The 26,573-nt window shown below is 35.1% G+C and overlaps 1 protein-coding gene across 2 annotated transcripts in view; it reads right to left on the reverse strand.

Moving 5' to 3' along the window:
- LOC106131697 (uncharacterized) overlaps nt 1-26,573 on the reverse strand; it is a 78,286-nt gene that overhangs the window by 21,140 nt on the left and 30,573 nt on the right. For both annotated transcript variants that reach the window (XM_060949835.1, XM_013330869.2), the window contains exon 3: nt 18,321-18,562. In XM_060949835.1, the coding sequence (XP_060805818.1) occupies nt 18,321-18,562 (242 nt within the window). The remainder of the gene's footprint in view (nt 1-18,320; nt 18,563-26,573) is intronic.

A 26,573-nucleotide genomic window follows, 5' to 3' on the forward strand; every position in this document is an offset into this window, starting at 1 on the left:
TATATTTAAATTATATTTTAAATTTTTTTCTGGACCAGCCATTATTCAAGTCAAGTTACCAATCATAAAATAAAAACTATTTCGTAAAGGACTAAAGAGTCCTTCTCGGAACAGGAAAAAACAAGATTTTAGGTTTTTAAGCTAAAATATAAGTAGTAGATTAACAAATCTATCAAATATATGCATACATATAATCACGTCTATTTCCCTTGCGGGGTAGACAGAGCCAACAATCTTGAAAAGACTGATAGGCCACGTTCAACTGAAGACTGATTCAACTGTTTGGTTTAATGATAGAATTGAGATTCATATAGTGACAGTTTGCTAGCTCGTCGCTTAAAAGAATTCCAAGTTTAAAAGCCTACTATCCCCTATTCTTTTTTCTATTGGTGCCAGAAACCACATATCAAAATCAAAACAAAAAAAATATCACTATCCCTGCTTCTGACGCAGTCGAGCGAAAATAATCATTCGTCTAAATAGACATGTCATTTGAAAACGTAACAAATCCCTTACAAGTCGTTTCATCGAAAGCCGCTTTAATATTACGCGGAAAGCAGACTATTAGCGGGCGCTGTCAAATATACTGTTGATAGAATGCGCCGGCGCAGATCATTGTGTGGCCTGAGTTATAAGCGACCAGCGATTCCCCCACTTCTGTAATTATTAAAGCTACTAAATTCTACAAATGGAATGTAGAATTGTGTGATTTAAAAAGAGACAAGTGAACATCCTCAGAACCAATTTCTTTACATCAAGCGATTTGATTGATTGAACTAAAAACGCCATGATTAATGAGGACTTATTTCCACAAATGATCCAAATTCAGCCGAGTTATACTACACTTATACGACTAAAGCAATTCCTCTAACCGCCTGTGTCTTACGCTCCATCTTACGTAAGTCAAATAAAGAAGCGAAAAGAGGCGGGAAATTCTTGTAAAGTAATTTTTCAGCATCTGCCGCGACACGACGATGTCGCTACCGTCAACGCAGCTATCACGGTTCAACGAATTTTGTTTGGATATAAGGAATTTGTTTGGATTAGTCGCTTCTATGAAATATTTTTTAAGTTTTATTTTTAATTTGTAACATACATTGGGGATTATTGTTGTTTTAAATGTATAAATTGATTAAGATTAATACATTCATAGAGCTCGAAATTTCGTAACTATGCGGGCTGTACGGGTTAAGTTAAGGATAAATACAATATACTTATCTGTTCAAAGATTTTTATTAGAAAAGATGTGTCAGGCCATAGGTATAAGATGTATACATGGACGTAAATCAATTAAAAAAATACAGTCGTCTTTTGTTAATCATCATCAACCTTCTCAAGTTTGTCCCTACCTGGGAACGCCTCTTGGTCCCCTTATCACCAACATTTCTTTTTAAATTTATTTTATTTAAAATTATATTGATAAGATCCCTTGCAAAGGTCAGACGGAAGTCACTTCGTGCAAATAACTGACTTGGAAAGGTGCGAACGCAACCAAGACAACCTCTTAAAGTGTGATAATTTTATTAAAAAAACCAACGCCATTATGATGATTTTATAGATCTTTCAGTATGAAGAGCAAAGCGGCCATTCTCAATAAGGAAAATCAATTAAGACTCGAAGCGGATACGCCATATTTAGTTGTAATCTTTTTTTTTCTAAGACGAATACAGACTATATAGCGGCTCACTCATGTCGCGTGTCTGACCACTAATTGTCTTCATCCTGCGATCAGGTTACTAGTTCCATGATGGCGGCGCTTTATTTAGTTATGCGTTTAAGTAGAAATTTATAGATGGCAGGAGACCGCCTGCGACTGAGCCCGCGTAAATATTAACCATTGTAAGACAACTGATATTTCGTCAGTGTTACATACATACATACATATGGTCACGTCAATATCTCTTGCGGGGTAGACAGAGCCAACAGTCTTGAAAAGACTGAATGGCCACGTTCAGCTGCTCGGCTTGATGACAGAATTCAGATTCAAATAGTGATAGGTTGCTAGCCCATCGCCTAAAAAAGACTCCCAAGTTTGTAAGCCTATCCCTTAGTCGCCTTTTACGACTTCCATGGGAAAGAGATGGAGTGGTCCTATTCTTTTTTGTATTGGTGCCGGGAACCACACGGCACTTCAGTGTTACTATTCCCATTTGAGAACTGGGACAGAATCGTCTCAATTATATCACCATATGATAACTCAAGGGGACTTAGAGGAATAGACCGGTTAATTTCGCTTCCTCATAGTGGAAGTTTAGACAATGTATGAAATCTACACGCCAAATTTCTAACCTCTAAACCAAGCGCTTAAGGCTGTGCATTGATACGAGTATATCAGTCAATCAGTTACCTTTTAAAGACTCCTCCTGATTGATTTATGCTACTTTGTGGAGAACTAACTCATTTCATTCGGCTTTTCTAGCGATAACTTTGAGTTTGTTTTAACAATCGGTAATTATCATAAATAAACTTGTTTCATTAGTTCCAAAGTTTTGTTATAATTCATTTATTAAGATGTAGCCATCTTCCAAAAAGTATTTTAGAAATTTACATTAAAATTATTTATTGGAATTTTTCTGGACCAGCCATTATTCAAGTTACCAATCTCAACATAAAAACATTAGTCTTTCGTCCTTCTTGGAACAGGAAAAACGAGATGATATGTTTAGGACTGGAGTTAACTGGATGCAGATAGCTTTATTACTCTTAAAATTTATTCTATCTCATTATGACACATTAGTGCTGGGTTTGGGCCTAAAGTTGGTTAGTCCTATACTTCAGGACTAAACCTAAACCAGAACTTATTATCAATTAATCGTTAACCCAATCACGGAGGTTAGACGGAGTCCGCTCCGCCTTACTAATACCTGGTTAAATATAATATTTAATATAAAACCTTTAACCTATGCTTCCAAATTTTTCAAGTGGCAACCCTAACGGATAAGTTAGCGGGGAATGTAGGTGGGGTCGACTAATTAACCTTTGTGAGCGGAATTAAGGCTCATTCCAAACAAGGTGTTCAGTTACTTAATCATGTTCTATTTTAGAAAAAAATATAATAATTTACCACAAACTAAGGTTAATAGGATTTCAATAAGTTCCTGCCTACTTCATAATTAACACAATCTATGAACCATTTAATATATTATAATTAGATTATAAATTGATTAAACAAAAGCCGAACAACTCTTAGAAATTAGTACGGTTTATTATATTCCCTAAGATTTGATAAAAAAAAAACGGAGAAATATTCTGACGTCAAATCTCTATAATATATAACAAACTAGTGACCCGCCCCGGCTTCGCACGGGTGCAAAATTCGAAAAAAATCATAAAAACCTTCCTCTTGAATCACTCTACCTGTTACAAAAAACCGCATCAAAATCCGTTGCGTAATTTTAAAGATTTAAGCATACAGACAAACAGACTAAAATAGCGACTTTGTTTTATACTATGTAGTGATTAGGAACACATTAAAGGACGTGTATCCACTAAGGACGTAAAACACTTAATAAAACTCTTTCTAATTTCGAATCTTTTGTAGGCTTTTGCTATTAACATTTTGGTGCCATGACCTCACTTGCAAATTGCAATAGAGTGACGATCAGAAATCATTCTGTGGACCAACCAAATTGCTCACTCCGTAACAGCGTTAAATGATCTCCATAAACTGTACGGTAGCCGCTTTGTTAAGGTCAAGAACTGCACACTTAATAATGGAAAAAGTTATTAGTTCTATCTTGCTTCAGAGGCACGAGGTCATGATAAATACAAACTTTATTTTTTCGCTTTGTTTTCGATGTGTATATTTATTTTAATTTTAAATATTCAATATTTTGAATTATAAATACATTATTGATTTGAAATATATCAGCCACCTTTTCCTTTTATTTTTTAACAAAGGTTTTAAAATCGAATTGTTTCAAAAAACTTTATTGAAATGACTATTTAAAAAAAATATTGAAAGATAGACATCAAAAACTTAATAAAATAGCATTAAATTTCTACCATCGAAGACAAAGAGCTTCCCCTTAATTGGCATTTTCGAATATCGCCGTATTACTGTGGCGTTCGTCATATAACGACATACAACACAACACTTTGATCTAACGTGCATAGCATTTACGACTCAATTCACTAGAATTAAAGCTCACAATATAGCGATAACATTAATAGCCCGGTCTATTCCATTTCCATTTCTGTCGATGGTTAACCATGCTATAACAAACTTTCTTGCAATTAAAATAGAGATTGTTTTTGTTTGTTTGCCGTAGACGGACGGGTTAGTACCGTCTGCATTTGACACAAGGTATAATTGGCGAGAAATGGACCGCTTCCTATAAAGTGTATTTGGAACTTTATGGAATATCTTAAGAGTTACAGTCGGGAATAAAACTGGCTACAAAGCGACTGACTTTCAGTGAATTTATACCTACACAAAATCATATTATTGTATAAACATACTTAAAAGACAAGAAAATTTTAAAATAAAAGTTCAACGAAAAGACCATTTACTAATTCATAAACGATAAATATGTACATAAACCACATATTTTATCAATAGCACATTACTGTAAGGTACTTAATAAATTCAAAAATAACATTCCAAATTTAAAATTGTCTCGACTTTATTTAACCTTGCACATAAAGTGTAATGTAACAAATCAAAAAAGTAACCTTCCAAATCCAAAAAAGTCGTAGTGATGTATCGAATGAAAAAAAGTTACGTTCACACAATCTACTCGTAAAATGTTCCCGTTAAAATATATCGATATTATTTGTCATTTGCGCACTCATCGCCGGTAATTACTAGGGCTGACGATCCGGACAGATTTCAAGTCGACGAGAGCGAGGGGTGAAAGATTAGAGGATATTAATGGGCTTTTCTTTCCCTGTTATTACTGATCGCTTCAGGGAACAGAGTTTGTAAATCTAAATTGGGACTTTCGGAGGTTTTCTGACGAACTTCGTATTTGTGTTCAACGTAGTCGTTTAAAATGCTTTGTTTTTTGAGAAAAAAGGTTTTGATTTTAGTATTATGTATTTTTCCTTTAATTAGCTATCAATGAGCATGATAATGATTGTCTTTTTTTGTCTATTAACGATTTTAATGGAAAGGATTTGTAAAGACTTTTAAATACAGTCATCACAGTTGTAAAGGTTGATACGAAGTGATGAAAATTTCAGCTCAATTCTTCAAAATAGAAACCAAATACCAAATACATATAAGAAAACATTATTCCGATTTCTTGTCAACATTCCTTTGAACTTAAGTTATAATTACCTTCATAAAAATAAACTTTTCATTTGATTAATAAAGAAAAGATATTGATTTTGAAAATGTGAGTGTGTAAAAAATATCTACACAACAACTTTAATCTCAATAACAATCTAGAAACGTATGTATGACTAATTACCTCTCAAGACGTCAATATCCTACCTTAAAAAGGTACCTACAAACAAGTAATATATTTAATATCACCAGTTCAGGTTAAAATCATTTTACCATTCAGAACGAACAGTCTCGTAAACAATCGTCTCTCAAGTTGACAGTTTTATTCGAACGCTTTATGACATCAGCCGATGCTTATTAAAGGACCAATTTAACCCATTATAGTGTTCATAAAAGCGTACATCATCCTGTTTTGTTTTTGTCCCGCTCCGACACATCATATCTAGATAAGTTCGTCTCGTTTCGCGCAGCAGAATACGCTGAATATGGTTTACGAGATTCCGAAGTGAAGGGGAGGTGTATTTTCGAAATTGTTAGGGTTGTTAAGAGTGTACGTGCGTTTGTTTGTCGATATTTTAGTTTACTTATTTTTGTTCAATTTGCACCGTTAGAATAAATTATTATAATTGCGAAATATTATTTCATTACATAAATTTTAAATACATATACATTAAAATATGACCCCGCTCTATTCTCGATCAATTAATAAATCTGTGACCTGCGGGGCCAGGGGTCCGCTTTCTTACATTTATCTTTTCACTTTGTCCGGTCTGCGGTGTTTTCAGTTTTCAGACCATTATCATGTCTGAAAACTGAAGACATGCATGCATTTCATTCATAACGACGTCAAGCCAGGTTTTCGTCCGCCTCCCTCTTCTACCCGGGAAAGAAAATGGTATGATTTATTTAAATCTTAACATTTAAAAAGATGAAACCATGGCACCACTAAGAAAAAAATAAAAATAAACCTTAACTTTTAGATACGAAGTGTTAAAGGATTACTCGAATAACATTTATAGCTTAAGCATAATTAGTTTATATGATAACATCAATCACATAAACGATTCAATCAAAGACGCAATCCCAATTAAACCAATAAACGCAGACGAAGGCCAAGAAAATCCGCTAATAGAAATAACGATAGCACAAACATCGATAACGATCATCGTATTAGCCACATCACTAACCGGAATGAGTGCTTAGTGGTCCAAATAACATTTGCAGCTGACAAAGCAATAAACCTTCGACTCAAAACCCTATCTCGTTGATATAAGAGTTACAATTGATTTGTTGAATGCAGAAGCAATATTGTGATCGAATAAGTGCCTGATGAGTGGTTCTTGTGATTTTATTTCATTGTTTATTTGTGTGATTTGTATTCCATTCCCGTTCAAGTATAGGAAATTAAAGCTTATACGGCTTTATTAAGGCGCCCGGTGAAATATTCAAGTAAAGGGAATCGTTTTAATTAGTTTCGATGATTGGTATGTTCTTTATAAGTGTTTGGTGTATTTGTAACAGATTCAATGTATGGTTGTATGATAACACGTTTTAATGGGGCCCATATGAACGCCTCCCGTTAGAATTGGTAGTAGAAATAATTCTTTTCGTCAGTTTTCTTTTTTTATACTAATTAAATTTGGACTATAATTGTGTCAAATTACTAATTAAATCTTTGATTTGAGATTAAAGGTGAATTAATATAAAAATCGTACAAGCAAACATTCCGATAAAATATTTCACCATATATGTAATTCCGTTATCGGAATATTTGCTTGTTTTAACCAACTACCATGAACATAGGCTTTATTTTTTTATCATATTTAATGATATCGTAGGAGGCTAACATACACGAGGTATATGATATTAAGTTCAAACAATAGAAGAATCAGTACCTACTGTTAACATTTTTAATTTACTTTTTTTATGTTTAATTTTATCGATGCAAATTTATAATTTTCCGTTTTAATCTCAAATCTTAGACATAATTAGTTATTTAACACAATTAAAGCCCCAATTGAATTATTGTAATTTCTTATAGTCAAGCTTAAAACGAAATATAACCTAAAAAAATTAAAAAAAAAATATTTGACAATATCCCTTAAGAATAATGTAATGGATAATAAATATTTTTCCAGAATTCATTATCTTGCGGAATGATTCAACATTTCTTACTCATAAAAATAATACTTATTTACAAATGTTTATCTAAATTCTTATTTATGTATGTCTATAAATAAAACAATTGTGTCTTTTTTTGTATCTATCGATCTAAAATTGCCATCTGATTATATTAACTGTTTGTTATTTTCTTAAAGTTGACTTAAAGAGTTCACTTATTGTACCTAAGAAGTCTCAACAAAGTTTTAAATAAATAAATATTATTATTGATATAACAATTTTATGCACATTCATATCAACCGTTTGAAACATACTAAGTGCCACGTAGGCGCCATAAATGCCGGCACTAAGGACTTTAATAGCATTTTTAAATGTCAACGAAGGGCCTTAATGTGATAAGACACGCCTGGCTGACCGTGCTACGTTATAATTACATACATATAATCACGTCTTTATCCCTTACAGCGTAGACAGAGCGAACAGTCTCGTGAAGACTGAAAGGCCACGTTCAGATGTATGGTTTAATGATGGAATTAAGTTTCAATTAGTGATAGGTTGCTAGCCCATCGTCTAAAAAAATAATCTTAAAGTTTTTAGCCTAAGTCGCCTTTAACGACAAATATATGGAGGAGTTCTATTCTAAATTGCCGGAAACCACACGGCACTTAAAGGAGAATCTGGAGTTAATTAGCCTTTCCCTTGATAACATTTACAATCTTCACGACAAGAGAAGCAGGTGGCCCACACTATGTTTTTTCTTGAGTATCACACCAGCGTGGAAGCTGATGATATAGCTACAATTATAAGGCTCAAATCTGTTGATGGCATACAAATATGATGCACTAACTTTTACGCGGGCCGGGTAAATTTCCCACTAGCCCACGTTACTCCTGAAGATTTTGTCTATATTTTTGTCATCATCTAAATTTATGCAGTAATTATAAAATGTCAGCAAAGAGCCTTAATATGATAAGACACGCCTGCCTTTGTTATGTTATAATAACAAGATTATGGTCGAACTGAGTGGATATATTGAAGGATTATTATACGTACTTATCAAACTAGATCAAAATTAACATATGCATAGTAGAAGGTAAATTAAAATTACTATCGTAATATAACACAAATACAATCACGCCTCTTCTCCAAAGAGGTTTGCAACATTACATTTTTACGTCAATAAGTGATACCTTGTTTCCAATTTTGAAAATAAATCATAAAAATTTCTTTTGGTAGACATCATCTATGTATCTTCATGCAAGCTCGTCCTTTTGCCAAAAGATCCTCAATTAAGTCAAAGTACTTTTAAAAATTATTGCAGTACCTATGCCTTAAAGAATATCAATTGGTTTTATAAGATCTTTTAAACTTCCTGATAAACAAAATGTAACTTAATCCAAGGATATTATGTCAACATACATATATACCATTTGGAGACCCAACTAAGTCCTAATAAATTACAACGAAACGCTTATAAACCTCATAATCTTTATGTTTGCTCTATTAAAACATTATTTCTTAATACAGCCCCATAAATACACATCCCGTAGCGTTTAATCTCAAAAATAACAAATCAAAGACTTAAAAAGGTATTTGAGACAATAAAAGACCCAATCCAACCACTAAAATAATAGAGTTTAAATCAAAAAGAATTTATGGAGTCGAAAGAAACAGGATGACTTCAAAAAATTAAAATGTTGCCATGTTTTTTTCGTCGTGGACGATAATTTAAATTAATTATGTTTGGTTAATAGACGTGCGAGGGTCGGGTTAGGACCGAATGGGATGTTTTGGTTGAGTTAAGCGTTAAAAAGGCATACTCTTTTGTTGGTTTTTAAATTAAGAACACAAATAAGGATTCTATTGTATAATGTTAAGATAAGCCATGAATTTGTACCGTTTTAGTGTTCAGCGTTTAATATTTTTTGTATTCACCATCTTTAGTCATCTCTTGTCCATTCTTGGACATAGACGATTTCTCTCTTGTTTTTCCACTACTTTTAAATAAACATAATTCTCTCCCACATTTCTGCTGTCACTATCCTTCCTGTTCTAGGTCTGCTTAAAAAACATAATATTATTTTCAAGTAATCAAGAATTTACTTCCTTCCATTGTTTATAAACACAGATTTATTTTATTTATCAAGTAACTTGCCAATGAGTAGAAAGTATTATACATACAAAAAATACCTTAAAACTACTGAAACCCTGATAGGTAATGTTTTTGTAACCTCCCTATTTTTGTAGGTGAAATAGTAGGCGTAATAAAAAAAAAATCAAATATCGTACACCTAATCGGTACAAACCCTACAGTTGTTTTTGTAGCCTAATGAGCGTCGGTGATCGTTTGATGCGGTAGGGCTGTCTCGACGTGGTTAATGCGCCATCCATCAAAACCCAGCAGTGGACTGGTCGCGGAATTTAAACGCATCCCTAATTTGATAGACGTAGGCCATTATTGAGATTTATGAGGTCGATAATATGGAAGTTCGAATTTTGAATTCAATTACGTTATGTGTTCTTTTATTTAAACCCTCAGATATGTAGACTTTTTTCTAATGAGTGCGTTTTGTTTTAATCGTTTACTGTAATAAAAATAAGGACAGATGCATACCTATTTTATTTTTTGACAGAAGGGCGGTAAATAAGAAATTTAACTAGATATTACAAAAAAATAAAGACAACGAGAGTATGTAAAAAAGTAACGTAATAAGGACTTTCCAACAAACCCTACTTTCAAGTTTATTTTTATGTATAGATTTCACTTCATGTTTGAGAAGCAATCAAGAATTGCCTAGAAACGAGAAACATATCATATTCCGATTTATTTATGAAAATGTTATTATAACTTTTCCGTAAATCCATTTCAAAATCATATTTAAAATGGAAGGAATAAGGTTCAAATTCATTTAACGCGGTTCAATTAAATGCGCTCCGTTTTCGTCACAGATTTTAGTAGGCAATTTTCCGTAACCTGGCAACCCTGAATAGGGCTGTTGTGCTTGGGCGTACCTAGGTAAGGGCAGGGGAGTTATGTGAAATGTGTACACGTAAACTTGAAGTCTACATCTATATAAAACTCTTAACTGAGTCTCTGACTGACTGGTAGGAAAAGCACAGCCAAAACAGGTAGGTCTGGAGACTTCAAATTTGGTATGTAGGTTCATTATGTGGTGAATTGTGGTGTAGGGTGTACCAATAGAGGATTTCTCGAATTAACAGGATAAACAGGACATATATCATGTCTATAGTTATATCTTACGGGGTAGGTACAGACAATAATATCGAAAAGACTCTACGTTTATTAAGAAACATAGTTTAGTGATAGAATTGAGATTCAGATAGTGACAAGTTGCTAGCCTTTCGCCTTAGGGAAGAATATCAAATTCATTAACTCTTCCTTTTATTGACTTTTGCAATATACACGTAATGAGAAGGTGCAGTCTAGATTATTTTCGCAACTAGACAAGCATGGAAGCTTTTTATAACTGAAATCAGATGTATTAACTTAACTGACAAACCCCCCCGATAAACCTTGGTTACGGAGCTCCCTCTCTATATAAAATCCTGGCTACGTCCTCAGTTGTGCCCAGTCAGTCATATTACATTACGAATCCATTTCAATATTCACTGGAGCTTCGTGTTTGTAACATGAGTTTTATGTGTATTCAAATAAGGTTTATTTTCGTGTTTTCTCGCAAAGTTAATGGATATTATTTTCTAAGTGAATCGCTTTGAATCTATTTGTGTGGGGATTATGAACTCATGCCCATTATTATTGTTTTGATGTAACGTATGGTTAAAGGGTTGATACTTTATAAATATCATACATTTCATTCGAAAATTAATTTACCGTACCATCTTATATGTACAATTTTCGTGTCACAATGTTCGTTCCCGTACTCCTCCGAAACGGCTTGAACGATCCTCAATTCATGATATTTTGTGAGCATATTGAGTAGGTCTGAGAATCAGCCAACATCTATTTTTCATACCCATGTGTTACCCTGGTCCAAAAAGGATTTAATTATGCGAAGTAAGATGTGAATCGCTTCGTGTAAAAACCTGACTTATCCACTCCAGGCTTCTCTCCAGAGAGGTGAGGATGTAGCCGGGACTAACTCTAAGAAGATTATGATAATGAAAGCAGGTTGACTAAGCAGATATACAAGGAGAGTGTGGAGGGAAAGGTCGGAGTGGGAAGGCCTAGACGAACGTATCTTGATCAAATTAAGGACGTCCTGGTAAAGGGTCAGGTCAAGAGTACCCGAAACCGTAGGAAGTATGCAGAGATCGTGGCAAAGATGTAGTCTCTGCCTACCCCTCCGGGAAAGAGGCGTGATTTTATGTATGTATGTATATTGACTGGTAGAGAATGCTAAGTTCACCTATTGCTTTAAGGATCAATTAAGTTTCAAATTAATAAATAATAATAATAAAGTGCCGTGTGGTTCCCGGCACCAATAAAAAAAAGAATAGGACCACTCCGCCTCATTCCCATGGCTGTCGTAAAAAGCGACTAAGGGATAGGCTTTTAAATTTGGTATTCTTCTTTTAGGCGATGGACTAGCAATCTGTCACTATTTGAATCTCAATTCTATTACTAAGCCAAGCAGCTAAACGTGGCCTATCAATCTTTTCAAGACTAATGGCTCTGTCAACTCCGCAAGGGATATTCCTTGTCTTATTAACATACATATAATCACGTCTATATAGACGTGATTATATGTATGTTAATAAATATAACACACCAATGCCTGCAACAGCCCGTATGCTCATTAAACGATACATTTGTCATTTAACTTAAGCTATTAATACCCACGTATTGGCCTGCATTCAGTGGCTTTCAGTGACCTTTTATCAATACACGGTGTTTATAAAGGTCGCCAAGCTTTAGATCCATCAAAGAGGGTTTACACGGTTCTAATTACCGTGGTTCAATAAGTAATTAAGTCACTTAAGATGGCCGTTACAGGTTGGTTTTTAGCGGACTTCACTTAAGGGACCCGGTTTTTATAAATTCTTTTTTCATGTACTAGTCAATAGCGAAAATAGCACCGTGTATTTTTTTCCTCTCCACTAGTTGTCTGGAAGTAACGTTATATGGGCCATTATTCATCATGGCATCAGTTTAAAATATGGCCAATGTTATTAAGTGTTACAAGAAGAATTAATTCGTAGTTCCATTTACGAAATTCGAACTGTGCTGAATTCTACACACGGCCGCGCATGAGCATTCCTTAATGGCAGCTGTGAAACATCCAGACATTCCTGTTATCTTAGGAAAACCTGCGGGATCTTCAATATAAATTATGTTTTCTTAAGCTTCATAAGCGGCATTTAACAGGATTATGTTGTGACGTATTTGTATTTCGGCATTTGGGGCGTCGTAGATCTGAGTCATAATGTCCTAGGTTCAAACCGCGATCAAAAAGTCTCTAGACAAAATCAAAAACACATTCAAAATCTGATTACACAGACAACTCAGTATGCTCCTTTTGAAACTGGTTTTATAATAATAATTTACATATAGTCACGTCTATATCCCTTGCAGGGTAGACAGGGCCAACTGTCAAGACAGAAAGGCCACGTTCAACTGTATGATTTTATGATGGAATTGAGATTCAAATAGTAACAGGTTGCTAGCCCATCGCCTAAAGAAGAATTCCAAGTTTTTAAACCTATCATTGAGCCGCCATTTCGAACATTCATGGGGAAGATATAAAGTGGTTCAATTCTAAAGAGCCAAAAACCACACGGCATACAGACAAAAATTCTAAAAATCACATTTTTATCTTCTATTGGTCTTATATAGATAACCCATATAGATTTTTTCCAATTCATGGAGAGACATCGCTTAGTTACTTTTATATATGTAGATTACACGTTCGTCTATGACAGTCAATAGACCACACATGTAATGAGAAAAGCAACAACCGCATTTAATTGTATGTCTAATTAAAATGCATCTATTGTGGGCCTGCATTGAAAGTTATGACATTATCTCCCACATCGAAAAAAAAGCGTAATAAGTATAATAATAATGCACCGCAACGCAGATGCTTTGACGCTTCTGTGTAAAATCGTTTAGGGAGCCAAAGAATATTTTGGTATAGAAGTAAACGACAAAAAGTAAAAAAAAAAATACTTGAAAGTACTGTTATAATGTAGATATCAGTTAAGTATGCATAAATTTTTAAGCTTTTGAAAATCATTTATTGGTTAAAACATATTATTTGACATATCGTGCAACCCTACTTCTTATAGATCGTTTTTTGTTTTCACTTTTTTATAGCTTTTCTAGCCACATTTGCAACAGTTTATAATAAAACCCCAAGCTCCGCTCGGTCGCCCAGGTCTTATGTCAACAATTGAATTGATGAGAGCGATGGGGACAACAAACTTTTTTCTCAGTATATTCTCTTACACACACGTAGAGTAAACTTGGCATATAGTAAGGCTAATAAACTTGGAATGGGAACTTTTTAGGCGATGGGCTAGAAACCTGTCACAATTTGATTCTCAATCCCAACGTGGCCTTTCAGTCTTTCTATCAATCAGTTTCAGAGACTGATGGCGCTGTCAACCCCGTAAATGAGAGAAACGTAATTTTACCTATGTAAGTATATGTATGTAAGTAAGGTACCTACGTACGTAAGTACATATGAAAAAATTATACCCCCTTGAAAACAGTAGCCCTTCTGCGAAATTAATTTAACTTTCATCGCTAGCCAGCATGGTCGGCGGGGGAGTAGAAAAAAGGCCGCACTTAACAAATGACATATGGTGTGAATGAGCCAATACAGGGTGCTCCGCCATTGAATAATAATGTTAAATTAGTATTAATCGGTTCCCAAAAACGTGGTATTGTAACCTAACTTAATAACGATAAATTCTGTATTTAAAAAGCTTAAAGTTGTTTGTAAAAATTAGGTAAATCAATAGTAAGAACTGTTCAGACTGTAACCCTCAAATCTAAAATGATTAAAATGATGAGACTTGATAATTGTTGGAAACTATATTCCAGAGACAAAACTTATGATTATTTAATGAGTAGACGCGGTCCTCTTGACGACCTAATGCGAACTGAATATAAAACAAATATGAAGTAATAAATACTAAGTAAAATGCTGACCCAGTATGATGCTAGCTCGTACAAGGCATATAGTAAGAGTAATAAATGAAAAAAAATCAAGCAACGGATTTCGGTAAAAGATTGCAGAATAATAGTTTGAATACTTATAATAGTTACATAGTGTAAAAAATATTTTTAACTCGCTTTTGCTTTTCATATCTAAATTATACATTAGGTGTCGAAAAAAAAAAAAGTTGTGAAGACATAATTTTACTAAAATCTTTGCTCAGTTTCAATTCAAAGTTTTAAAACAGCCTGTATATATCCAATTCCCAGTGGGTCGCGTGATAGTTGCGTAAACAAAGAGATGAAAATTAACTTTACTACGTTTGTAATAAAACTGAAAATCGTATGTTAAGTGCGTTATTGTGTTTGGATCAATTAGTATCGCATTTTGGTGTCGGGTGTGATGTGTTAGGCTCGAAATAGATCAATATTGTGCTTTTTAAGTTGAACTGTGTAATGTCATTTAAGACCAATCAAGCGCAAGTGGTGACGTTATATTTGTACCGATTACATTCTAATTTGAAATAATCAACTTAGAATAGTGTCGTGTGGTTCCCGGTACTATAGAAAGGACCTCTCCATCTCTTTCACATGGATGTCGTAAAAGTTTACTGACGGATGGTTAATAAACTTGGGATTTTTGTTTTATTCCTAAATCAAGAATTGCTCAATCCATTTCATCTTTACAAATGCAGTTTCTTGCTTAAAAACTAAGAGTCTTCTTCCTCCTGGGGTAGTTCCTGGTTACATCCCCATCTCAATGATCTGATCGGATCCCGTGGTGCCTTTTTAGATCCTGGATAGGGACTCGAACTCTCGACCCATAATAAACTAAAATTATCCCGTTCTGATCTTACTGACTAAAAACAATTAAAACGGTCAACACGTATCTAAATTTAAAAAAAGTATTGGACTCAACTCTTGCAAGTGTGATCTTTACATGTATCTTAAGAAAGATCTGTCACATCGTTAATTTTTTGCCAACACGTTTTAAATAGAAATCTATCTTGACATAAGATCCTTTTAAAGCCATTTCACAAAAACAACATGGCGCTTTTTGTCTTATTTTTTTTCCACACTCGCTAACGACATTCTCTTGGGGATATTGGGGATAATTTGACTTCCTACCGTGGTGGAGAGATTGGGGACACGTGGCCTGCCCATTAACAAGAAGTGTTTGTTAGCGGCAAATTAATTACTTTCCAAAATGGCGCCCGCATTGGGCGTCATATTTTTGGAATTCTTAAAATCCTTTCATGTTCTCGGTGCTAATTTGTGTTTTGATTGTTTGATAAATACCTACTTTTAATTAGATGTTATAATTAGATGAATTTCGAGAAATCAGATTGTAGAAGCCTAAGAGATTTAGATGCACTGTTAGTGACTATGGCTAGTAGGTTGATTAGTAGACGTGCCAATTTAGACACACCATGTTTATGTACGCCACCGCGACCCACACTTATAGTTTTATTTATTTATTTAAAACTTTATGCACGTGAAATGTACTACAGGTGGCCTTAATGCCACAAGGCATTCTCTGCCAGTCGAACCTTTCGACCAAACTAAGATCAATATTGTGCTTTATATGGAATTTACATGGTTAATAGTTTTGCCTGATAATTTCCAAAATCGGCTGGGTATTTCTTGAATTAAGTTTACAAAGATATGCCAATTATTAAGTGATGTTTGAAATGTCCCTTTTTGAATTTGAATGTTTATGTAATTACCTGACGCCTTATCAAGAATCATAGACAAAGTTACTAACACTGAAACTCTGCTTCGGTCTCCGCCTCAGAAACGACGCATCAACCAGATGCACAATGAGTCAACACATGAAAATCCTACAGAGCAATAAACACAGTTGCTCCAGTCCATTTCCCTACACTGTGGCCACGTAACAGTCGTTGGGATAACTATAACTCTTCAAGCAACGTAGTTTTAATTAGTGACGCCATGTGCGACTCTTCACGTTGCGGGGGACCCCTCCCCCTCCCCCCGGCCAGTATGCCACCTTCGTGATAGTATAATTATCTCACTATACCGCGTTTCATGTTTGGCACAAGATATAGGAGGCAAATTATGATTTTTTTGAATATAGAACGAATGGGTCTCGTTAAAAGAGCGGGGGAAATCCACCAATCAGGTTATCGACGCAATTTCTTGATGCGCATCACTTTTACATTACTCCATAAATCATTTTTAAATTTAGATAATTTCATAAACAGCTATTAATTAAATACGTAAGTCTATCTATCACAAATAACTACTTTCGTATTTATTACGATCGTGTTTTAAAATTTGTCAACTCTACAAATAATTTCACTGAATCGGCAAAGAACAATCGGTTTTATGACGTGCGAGAGTTCAATTGACGTATGTTAATTAACAAATAGTACTTTTATAGATCACTTCTGTATGTCTGTTTTTTCCGTGCGTAGGTAATGCATGATTTCAATGTAGTTTGAAAAGTAGCAGATTAATTAAGGTACCTATATGATTTGTTACGTAAACAATTACGGCTCCTGAATTTATAATTTAACTCTAGAAAAATAAACGAATATTTTTAAAATACTAATTCAATATCATCACCATGTTTTACGAGGTATTTACTAGCCATGTCAAAATACTCGTATATTATATGTATTAAAAAAATTCACATCATTTATTGTTACGAATAGAAAGCCTTTTTAAAAAAAAAAATAAAAGCAGCAACCCGGGTATAAGCAAAGACGATAGATATATAGATATACTTATAACAGGAAAAGTAAACCTTGGCTAGTGAATTAATCTTGTATCCTTAACCGCTTACGCCCATGACTTGTGCCATGACATAAGTAAATGAAGAATAACACGGTCGTATGGGTTACAGTTTAAAACGTTTAATTTCGGCGGGTATTTCGGGGAAACAAGAGAGGTAACGCTTTGTCTTAATTATAAGAAGAGCTATTACAGACTTTTTAGATGTTATTGTTGTATAACGTTGTTGATAATTAATTAATAAGTCGTAGTTTAAGATGAGCCAATATGGCTCATTTATTTATGAAAGTACCATTTTTTTTTATATATTTAATTGATATTTGCGTGAACTAATGTACCACCTAAGTTTGGTAAATTTGTGTAGTTAAAAAGGTTAATCTCTGGTAATACGAATCATGAGTTTTGGAATGATAACATTTTCTGTTGTTTGTGTTCTCTACAGCTGTCATCAAATAATAAATCAAAGAGTAAATAAAAGCCCCCTTAAAAATAATGATACTCGAAACACTATGATATTAATATATAAAAGCAGGTAAGAATTGTAGCTATAGCTTAAAGAGTTTCGGTGGCCGAATCGGTAAGGTGCCCGGTTAAAATAAGTGATGCGCAGAAAGGCACAACTTCGGATCCCACCTCGGCTCGGTAATGTACATACATTAGTTTAATTACTAACCAACGCTCTTACCGTGAGGGAAAACGTCGTGAGGAAACCTGCACATTCAGGCAATTGAATGTGTAACCATGATCGACCTAATACGGGTTAGGATTACCTGAAAACGTTACAAAGGTCAGACGGGAGCCGCTCGATGTTAAAACCTGACCCACCCAATCCATCCATGGTCAAAGGCTTGCCCCGGACTCCTCTCCAGAGTGTTGAGGATGCCACCGAGACTAAAGCCAGGAGGAAGAAGAGGTAAGGATTGAGGCTGAAATTATTTTGTAGTGGGAACCAACCCTTATAGGAAGCGGGTTAATATAACATGTTAAACGGGCTTAAAGTATGTATGTATTTATGTGTAAAGTATGTATGTATGTTATAATAAAAAAATAGATTCTCTAACAATTACATACCTGAGTCTCCGTAACATTCAGCAGTTTGGCCATATCAGCTCTCTCGCCGGATGAAAGATACTTCTTCACCTCAAACAGCTTCTCCAGCTCGAAGATCTGTCTGCCAGTGAACGTGGTCCTAGCTTTCTTTCTTCTCCCTACCCCACTTTCCTCTCCCTCTTCGCTAGTAAGGGAACCTTCCCCTCCTAAAGGCGATCTCACGTCTTCAGTCGATTTCTTCCTCTTGATTAACTTAGATGGATCTGGAATGGAGGTGATTGGTTATTTAAAGAAAAATTGCATTTATTTTTGTTTGAAATCAAGTTGCTGAACTTGGGATTCTTATATTTAGTGTTATGCTAGCAACTTGAATCTCAATACATTAAGTTATCCACCTAAACGATGCCTAATCTTGTTGGTTCTGTCTTTTCCGTAAAGGTCAAAAACGTGAAATAAATGTTAGAATGAAAGAAAACGTTAAAAGTAGATAAAAGTATATCAAAGTTATATATAGGTATGTTTTAAATTCATTTAATAGATTTACAAACGAAACTTAATGTTAGCACATGCGCCAAAGATGCGATGAAATTTTGTGTGTAACACATCTTGAATGATAAAATAAATAAAAATTTAATTTTTTTTTCAACAAAATTTAGAAAACCACAAGGGTTTGAGCCAGGAGCAACGGTTAGTAATGATATTAAGCTACAAGTGGTATTAATAGTAATAATTATTTAATCCACAGCAATCAGCTACCAAATTGACAATTTAGATAAAGACACGACTGCGGTAAGATAATTAATCTAGTTTTTGTACTATCTATACTAATATTATAATCTATACTAATATTTTAAAGCTGAAGAGTTTGTTTGTTTAAACGCGCTAATCTCAGGAACTACTGGTTCGAATTGAAAAATTCTTTCTGTATTGAACTATTACACTATACCTATAACATCACGCTGAAACTAAAGAAATAATGGAAAATGTGAAAAAAAACGGGGAAAATTATTCATCCTTGAGGGCTTTAATGATGCCCAAAATAAATATTTCACGCGGACGAAGTCGCAGGCACAGCTAGTAATAGATATGTATAAAGTTCATTAAAAATGGTTATTCTACCGTCCACTAATTACTTTTGATAAAGTATGGATTAAAAACCGTAGTTACTTATATAAAAAATGTGACATTCTGTTTGTATGTTTCAGCTTTTCTCACGCTTAGGTATTAAAGTCAATCTTAAAAAAAACATTCCATTTACGCGTATTTAAGATACTGACAAATAAATAGAGTAACTTTAATCCCAGAATAGAAACTGTAGAAAACTATCTGGTTAAATTTGAATATATTTTTTGTAAATTATTTTAATTATCTTAAAAGACGACTAAGGGACAAGGCTGGGGATTCTTCTTGAGATGGGCTAACAAACTGTCATTATTTGAATTTCAATACCATCAATAGGCCATGTAGCTGAACGTCGCCTTTCTGTTTTTCAAGACTATAGGCCCTGTCTACTCCGCAAGGGATAAAGGCGTGATTTTAATGTATGTATGTTTCCTTTATTGAATTGATAATTACAACAACTACTACTACTTCTAGTACTACTGTTACTAGCTTGGGAATTATTGTACCATAATTTTAAACATTGTATTTTTAAGTTTTTTTATAAATCCACCTTTTTGCATTGTATATGTGTAGTTTGATGGCGGGTTGGCTGAAGGATAGATAATAGAAAGAAAGATAGAACCAACAGTGTAAATGTGTTTGTTTTTTTTTTGTTTTTTTGTTATGGTGTTTTATAAATAAATTATTTTTACTTTACTAAATTTGTTCATTGAAATGACTATAATTTGCAAATTATTTAGGTACCTTATCTTACGGATCTCTGTCGCTAATTCGTCGCCTTGTATAAAATATTAGTGGATCCCTATTTTTTTACATACAAAACAACAATAATGATAGCGCACACCTAAATCCCTAATTATCAGATAAATTGCCTAAAGTTTCTAGAATCAAAATAAATAACGCTAAAATGGGTTTATTATTAAGTTATTAATTAAATGGACATATACCTAAGGACAGATAAAATATTTGATGAATTTGTTATGGATTACCTTTATCGTCAAGGCTTAAAGAATAAAGAATGTGATATGTTTTGATGTTATTGTAAAGTGTATGTCCAAATGCATTAATCAAGGCCCATACACATCAAACGCAGATCAATAGCAGTGCAGTTTAAAAGCGGGCCCGCATCAAGATGTAATACATGAAAATGTTCATAGTCGTCACACTGCGGTGCGGCGGCAGGGCGGTTCAAGCGTGGGTTCGCGTTTCAATTGATGTGCCGTGTGGTCGCCGGCACCAATAGAAAAAAGAATAGGACTACTCCATCTCTTTCCCATGGATGTCGTAAAAGGCGACTTAGGGATTGGCTTATAAACTTGTGATTTTTCTTTTAGGCGCTAATTGAATCTCAATTATATCATTAAGCCAAACAGCTGAACGTGGCCTTTCAGTCTTTTCAAGACTGTTGGCTCTGTCTACCCCGCAAGGGATATAGACGCGATGATATGTATGTACTTTGGTGGGCCCGCTTTGAAACTGCGGGGTTTTTCGAAAAAAGTTCAAAAGGCATGTTTTGTCCTATATCCCGTTACTTTAATATTAATGCCCTTATCTACGTAAATTGCAGATTTAACTATCAAATTTTAACGATCGGCAAGCACTTTAGAATATAACTAATAAAACCATCGTTCTAAATATGAATGCTTAAAGCAAATTAGATCAAACTCCTTCATTTGACAGACATATGACAGCTCCTCGGTGTTGCCATCTCGCCAACTATTTTAATTGCGTGCTTGGTAGCAAATTAATTGCAATCGGGACCTATAACGTGGCCACACTGACTGATATATTAGGTGTTTACAATATAAATGGTATTACATGTTATAGCCGTTTGGTTATTTTTGGAACGGCTCCGTGAATTTCAAAGACGTTCTCGTATGAATGGGGTTTTGTATTGTAGAAAATTGACAATTAATTAATTTAATATGATATTATTTTAGGCGAGACTTTGAATTTAAATTAATTTTTGGTGAGGTTTTTATAGATTACAGCGTCATTCTCTGGTTTAGATAATTCCTGACACTAACTATCTACATAGAAATGGCAATAATATTATTATATAATATATAAGAAAAGAAAAGGACCACTTAATTTTTTCCCCATAGATGTCGTTAAAAGCGACTAAGGGCTTATAAACTTGGGATTCTGCTTTTACGCGATGGGCTAGCAACCTGTCACTATTTGAATATCAATTATATCATTAAGCCAAACAGCTGAAAGTGGCCTATCAGTTTTTTCATGTCTGTTGGCTCTGTATACCTCGCAAGGGATATAGACGTGACTGTATGTATGTACAACTTTTATGAAATGACATTTATGACAAAAGTTAATAACAATTAGTGTGTATAAATCATTAATTAGCGTTCCCAGCAAAAGCGTTTTGCAGTAACATTTTGTGTCTACGTAACTTGAACCATACAATTAACAACGTCAGTAAACCATTATTTAAATTAATTTTCACTAACGTCACCCTATATGAGAAGCGAAGTCGTTCAAATCAAAATCAATGTACTTATTTAAAACTTAGTGCCGTGTGGTTCCCGGCACCAATAGAAAAAAGAATAATACCACTCCATCACTTTCCCACGGATGTCGAAAAGGCGACTAAGGGATAGGCTTATAAACTTGGGATTCTTCTTTAAGGCGGTGGGCTAGCAATCTGTCACTATTTGAATCTCAATTCTATCATTAGGCTGAAACAGCTGAACGTGGCCTATCAGTCTTTTCAAGACTGTTGGCTCTGTCTATCCCGCAATGGATATAAACGTGATGATATATTTAAATAAATAAATAAAATAAAACTTATATACATACATAAAATCACGCCTCTTACCCGGGGGATAGGCATAGACTACATCTTTCCACTTGCCACGATTTCCTCATACATACTTCTTTCGCTTCATTCACATCACAAGTATCTACCTACATACATATATGCAAGCTCGTCAGTTTAGTGTACTCTTTATCTGACTTGATTTTTTAATAATCATGACAATAAAGTTGAATCCCTTGAAAAATCTAACTTTCCAAAATATCACTAAAAAGCCATGATCCAAAATTTTTTTTTTTTCAATTCATTTATTAATATCAGATTACAAAGATCCAGTTTGTTAGTAATACATAAAATTATAAATCTGCAAAATAATATAAAATAACATAAAAGGGTTAGTACTTAATTCTACTAGAAACTTTAAAGTTGACCATGTAGGGCCACCGGCATGGTACCCCGCACAAGATGCCTTATTATAGGCGAGTCGTATCTGTCTGCCACAGTTCTTAGAATGGTATTGCCACTCGACCTTATCCTCCTTATCAAAGACGCCATTTTTTTTCTAATAACAGCGTGAAACCCGTCTGTTCTTGTTTGAGCAAACATTTCAGAGGCGCTACAGAACTTGGGGAGTCGCAATAACATTCTAAAAATATTATTGTACTGGATACGGAGAGCATCCAGCGACCTTTTGGTGCCGCGGACCCACAGACCACCCGTGCAGAAGCCCTGGCAAAAAGCTTTAAATAAGGTTATTTTAACCTGGTCACTACAGCGGGCGAATCTCCGGGCCAGCATGTTACCTCTGACCGCCAACGCTCTCCGCTCCCTTTCTATGTCGTCATCATCTTTAAGGTCGTCGGCAAGTACATGGCCCAGATACTTAAAAGTTTTTACTATTTTTAGTTCCTTTCCAGATAGAAACATAGGAGGTGTATTTCTGGGACACTTTCCAACGACCCCAAAGACCATGCATACACACTTTTCCACATTGTAAACAAGCCCGTGCTCGGCCGCGAAACTTTCACATACCCTCAACATCTCATTTATTGATTTCGTAGTCGGACCCAACAGCACCATGTCGTCGGCATAGCTTATATTATTTATGACGACACCGTCTATACTACAGCCTACCCTCATACTGCTAAGTCCCACTATGAGATCATTTACATACAGGTTGAAGAGCTTGGGAGATGTAATGCCCCCCTGTCTCACCCCGCACTCCAACCTGTACGCTTCTGAAATGCCGTCGAACCATTTTACCACATTTATTTGGTTTTGGTACCAAAACTTAAATATATTACATATCTCAGCCGGCACATTTCTGGCCTCTAGCTTCCTCCACAGTACCTCATACGACACTCGGTCGAAGGCTCTGGAAAAATCCAGAAAACAACCATGTACCGGTGTTTTGCGACTTGTATAGTATTGAATAGTATTCTTGAGCACAGTAATTGCACTCTCCGTTGACAGGTGCGGTCTAAACCCAAATTGCGCGTCATGAAGGTTTAAGTATTGCTCCAATCGCGAGTCAAGAACACCATCCAGTACCTTAGCAATTATAGTTGCAAGGGAAATCGGCCGGTAGTTATTTTTATCAGAGATATCCCCTGTCCTGTTCTTCACGATGGGCACCACAATTGTCTTCATCAAGTCAGGTGGCAAATAAGAGTGACTTATGCACAACGAGAAGAACATGGACAGGACTCTCGGCAGGTGTACACCTGCGTGCCTCAGATGTTCGACACTTAGTCCATCATGGCCGGGCGACTTACCCCCTTTCATTCCCCCAATTGCCTGTTTTACTTCGGCAGCTGAAAAATGTAACTGAAGGATAGACTCCTTTTTACACATATTAAGAGCATGACCAACTGATGACGAGACTCTAAAATGCTCCCTAAACATACTGGCAATCTCGACTGAATCGCTCTTGCCGTCGACACTCGCCGGGCGGCCAGGCCCTACGTTTAACCTAGCTGTAGCCTTCCAGAAGTCCCTAAAATTATTCGAAGCTCTTTGTGAGGCTAAAAGATCCATTTTGATTTTTTCTTGGTTTTTTTGACACCAATTCAATCTACTTTTAAAAATCTTTCGTGCTTCACACATTTGCTCATAAACTGGTCCTAAAGTCGGTCTATTGTGCTGTACCCATACTTCAAACTTGAGCCTTGATCCAAAGCGATCATCCTGAAATCAACAAAAACAGTCATTTCCGTTCCCAAAATCGCCAAAACCAGAATACAGGTGTCGCCTATCCACAAAGTCGTAATCTTGCGCAGATTTATTCTTTCCTCTATGTGTTTGCTTAACCGACATCAACGGATATATAGTGTTATGTTATAGTTTGTGGTTGTACCAGAGTTTTATAGTTTTTTTTTGCGGTGCTATGAACGTTTTTAAACGTTTATAGACTAACTGCGCCCCGGGGCTTCGTTCCCGTGAGAATTTTGGAGTTTAAATGTGTTGTTACAGATTATATTTCACGGTGAAAGAGTAACAAAGAACTTTCGCATTTAATATATTAATAGGTGTTGCGGCCGTACAGCCTCCATGGACAGACATACACTCGACTTGACATTTAGACGAATAATACTGACTCACTAGGAAAAAAAGGACTATCGATTGAACTGGGACGACCAGACAAGACACGCCTTGACCTAAGATCTGAAAACCTGGTGTTTTACTGTGGCCTGACTGACCCACCAGACCTTTCAATAGGATAGGAATTAGGATTTACACATTGTCATGTTTCTCACACAAAAACTATGGACGGATTTTTATAAAATTTAGTACACGGGTAGAATAATCTGAAATAACACATCGGGACTTTTTTTTTCTCTAAATTCCTAGTAACAAGCAAGTTAGCTTGTTAACTTGTTTTACAATATAAAGAACATTATATGTATTTGCCGTGCCGTGTGGCTCCCGGCACCAATACAAAAAAGAAGAGGACCACTCCATCTCTTTCCCATGGATGTCGTAAAAGGCGACTAAGGGATAGGCTTACAAACTTGGGATCCTTTTTTAGGCGATGGGCTAGCAACCTGTCACTATTTGAATCTCAATTCTATTATTAAGCCAAATAGCTGAACGTGGCCATTCAGTCTTTTCAAGACTGTTGGCTCTGCCTACCCCGCAAGGGATATAGACGTGACCATATGTATGTATGTATGTTATATGTATTTCGAGGAGAATTATGGGAATTTAAAAAATTATCTACAAATTATTATCAACAGTTGTAAATCAGCGCTTTCATTCGTTACTCGAAGCACGTACTGTTGGTATGAATGACGTCCGCGATTTAATAATTTTGAAACGACATCTTTAACATAACACGTCTATAATGGCCGATTTAAATAAACATTATTAACACAGGGTTAATCATAAATACAGTATTTACTGTAAACTTGGCCTTCTGGACATTTTCGAGACTATTGGCTTAGTTTGTTAGTCGCTTCATCCGTTTGTGAGCTATGATACCATAGACACACAGACAGACAGACAAGTCATCTATATTATATACTAATTTTGTTGGTTTGTTTGAACGCGCTAATCTCAGGAACTACTGGTTAAAAATGAAAAATTATTTTTGTGTTGAATGGAACTTGGATGATGGATTTATCGAGGAAGGCTATATAATATCACGCTGCTACTAAAACGAACGAAGAAATAATGGATAATGTGAAAAAATGGGGAAAATTATTCATCCTTGAGGGCTTCAATAATGCCCAAAATAAGTATTTCACGCGGACGAAGTCGCGGGCACAACTAGTATACTATAACACCCCTCCTTTTCTATAAGGTTCGGGGGTTTATAAGGAACATAATGCACTAGATAGCGTGCCTAAGCAAATACTCTCTAACAACTAAATTTATTTCAGTCCATCTAATCCCGAAGCATGTATAATGTGATTTATCGCCTCTGTCTGTCCCGCAAGACGTGAAGATGAAAGGCGATCCCCCAGAGACCGCTATTAAGTGCTAGTTTTACTTTCAATTTAGTCATGGATGACGTATTTTTAAAGTCAATTACTGCTTTATTGCTGTTGGCTATGTCATACATAAATGATAATGATTCATAGAAGTATTGAATTTTAACGTTGCATAAAGAGAGATTAGGAACAGAGTTATTAAAGTGTATGAAGCGAAGGGAGTATGCAGGATACGTAGCAAGTCGCATACATACATAATGGTCACGTCTATATCCCTTGCGGGGTAGACAGAGCCAGTCTTGAAAAAACTGACAGGCCACGTTCAGCTGTATGGCTTTATGATCGAATTGAGATTCAAATAGTGACAAAAGTGTTGTCATAATATGTACTATGTTATCGTTCATTGACCGTTTTTTATTACCGTTAATTAACTAGGTGAAAACGTAATGA

The sequence above is a fragment of the Amyelois transitella genome, chromosome 20 (genome assembly GCF_032362555.1).
Source record: "Amyelois transitella isolate CPQ chromosome 20, ilAmyTran1.1, whole genome shotgun sequence".
Classification (NCBI taxonomy): Eukaryota; Metazoa; Arthropoda; class Insecta; order Lepidoptera; family Pyralidae; genus Amyelois; species Amyelois transitella.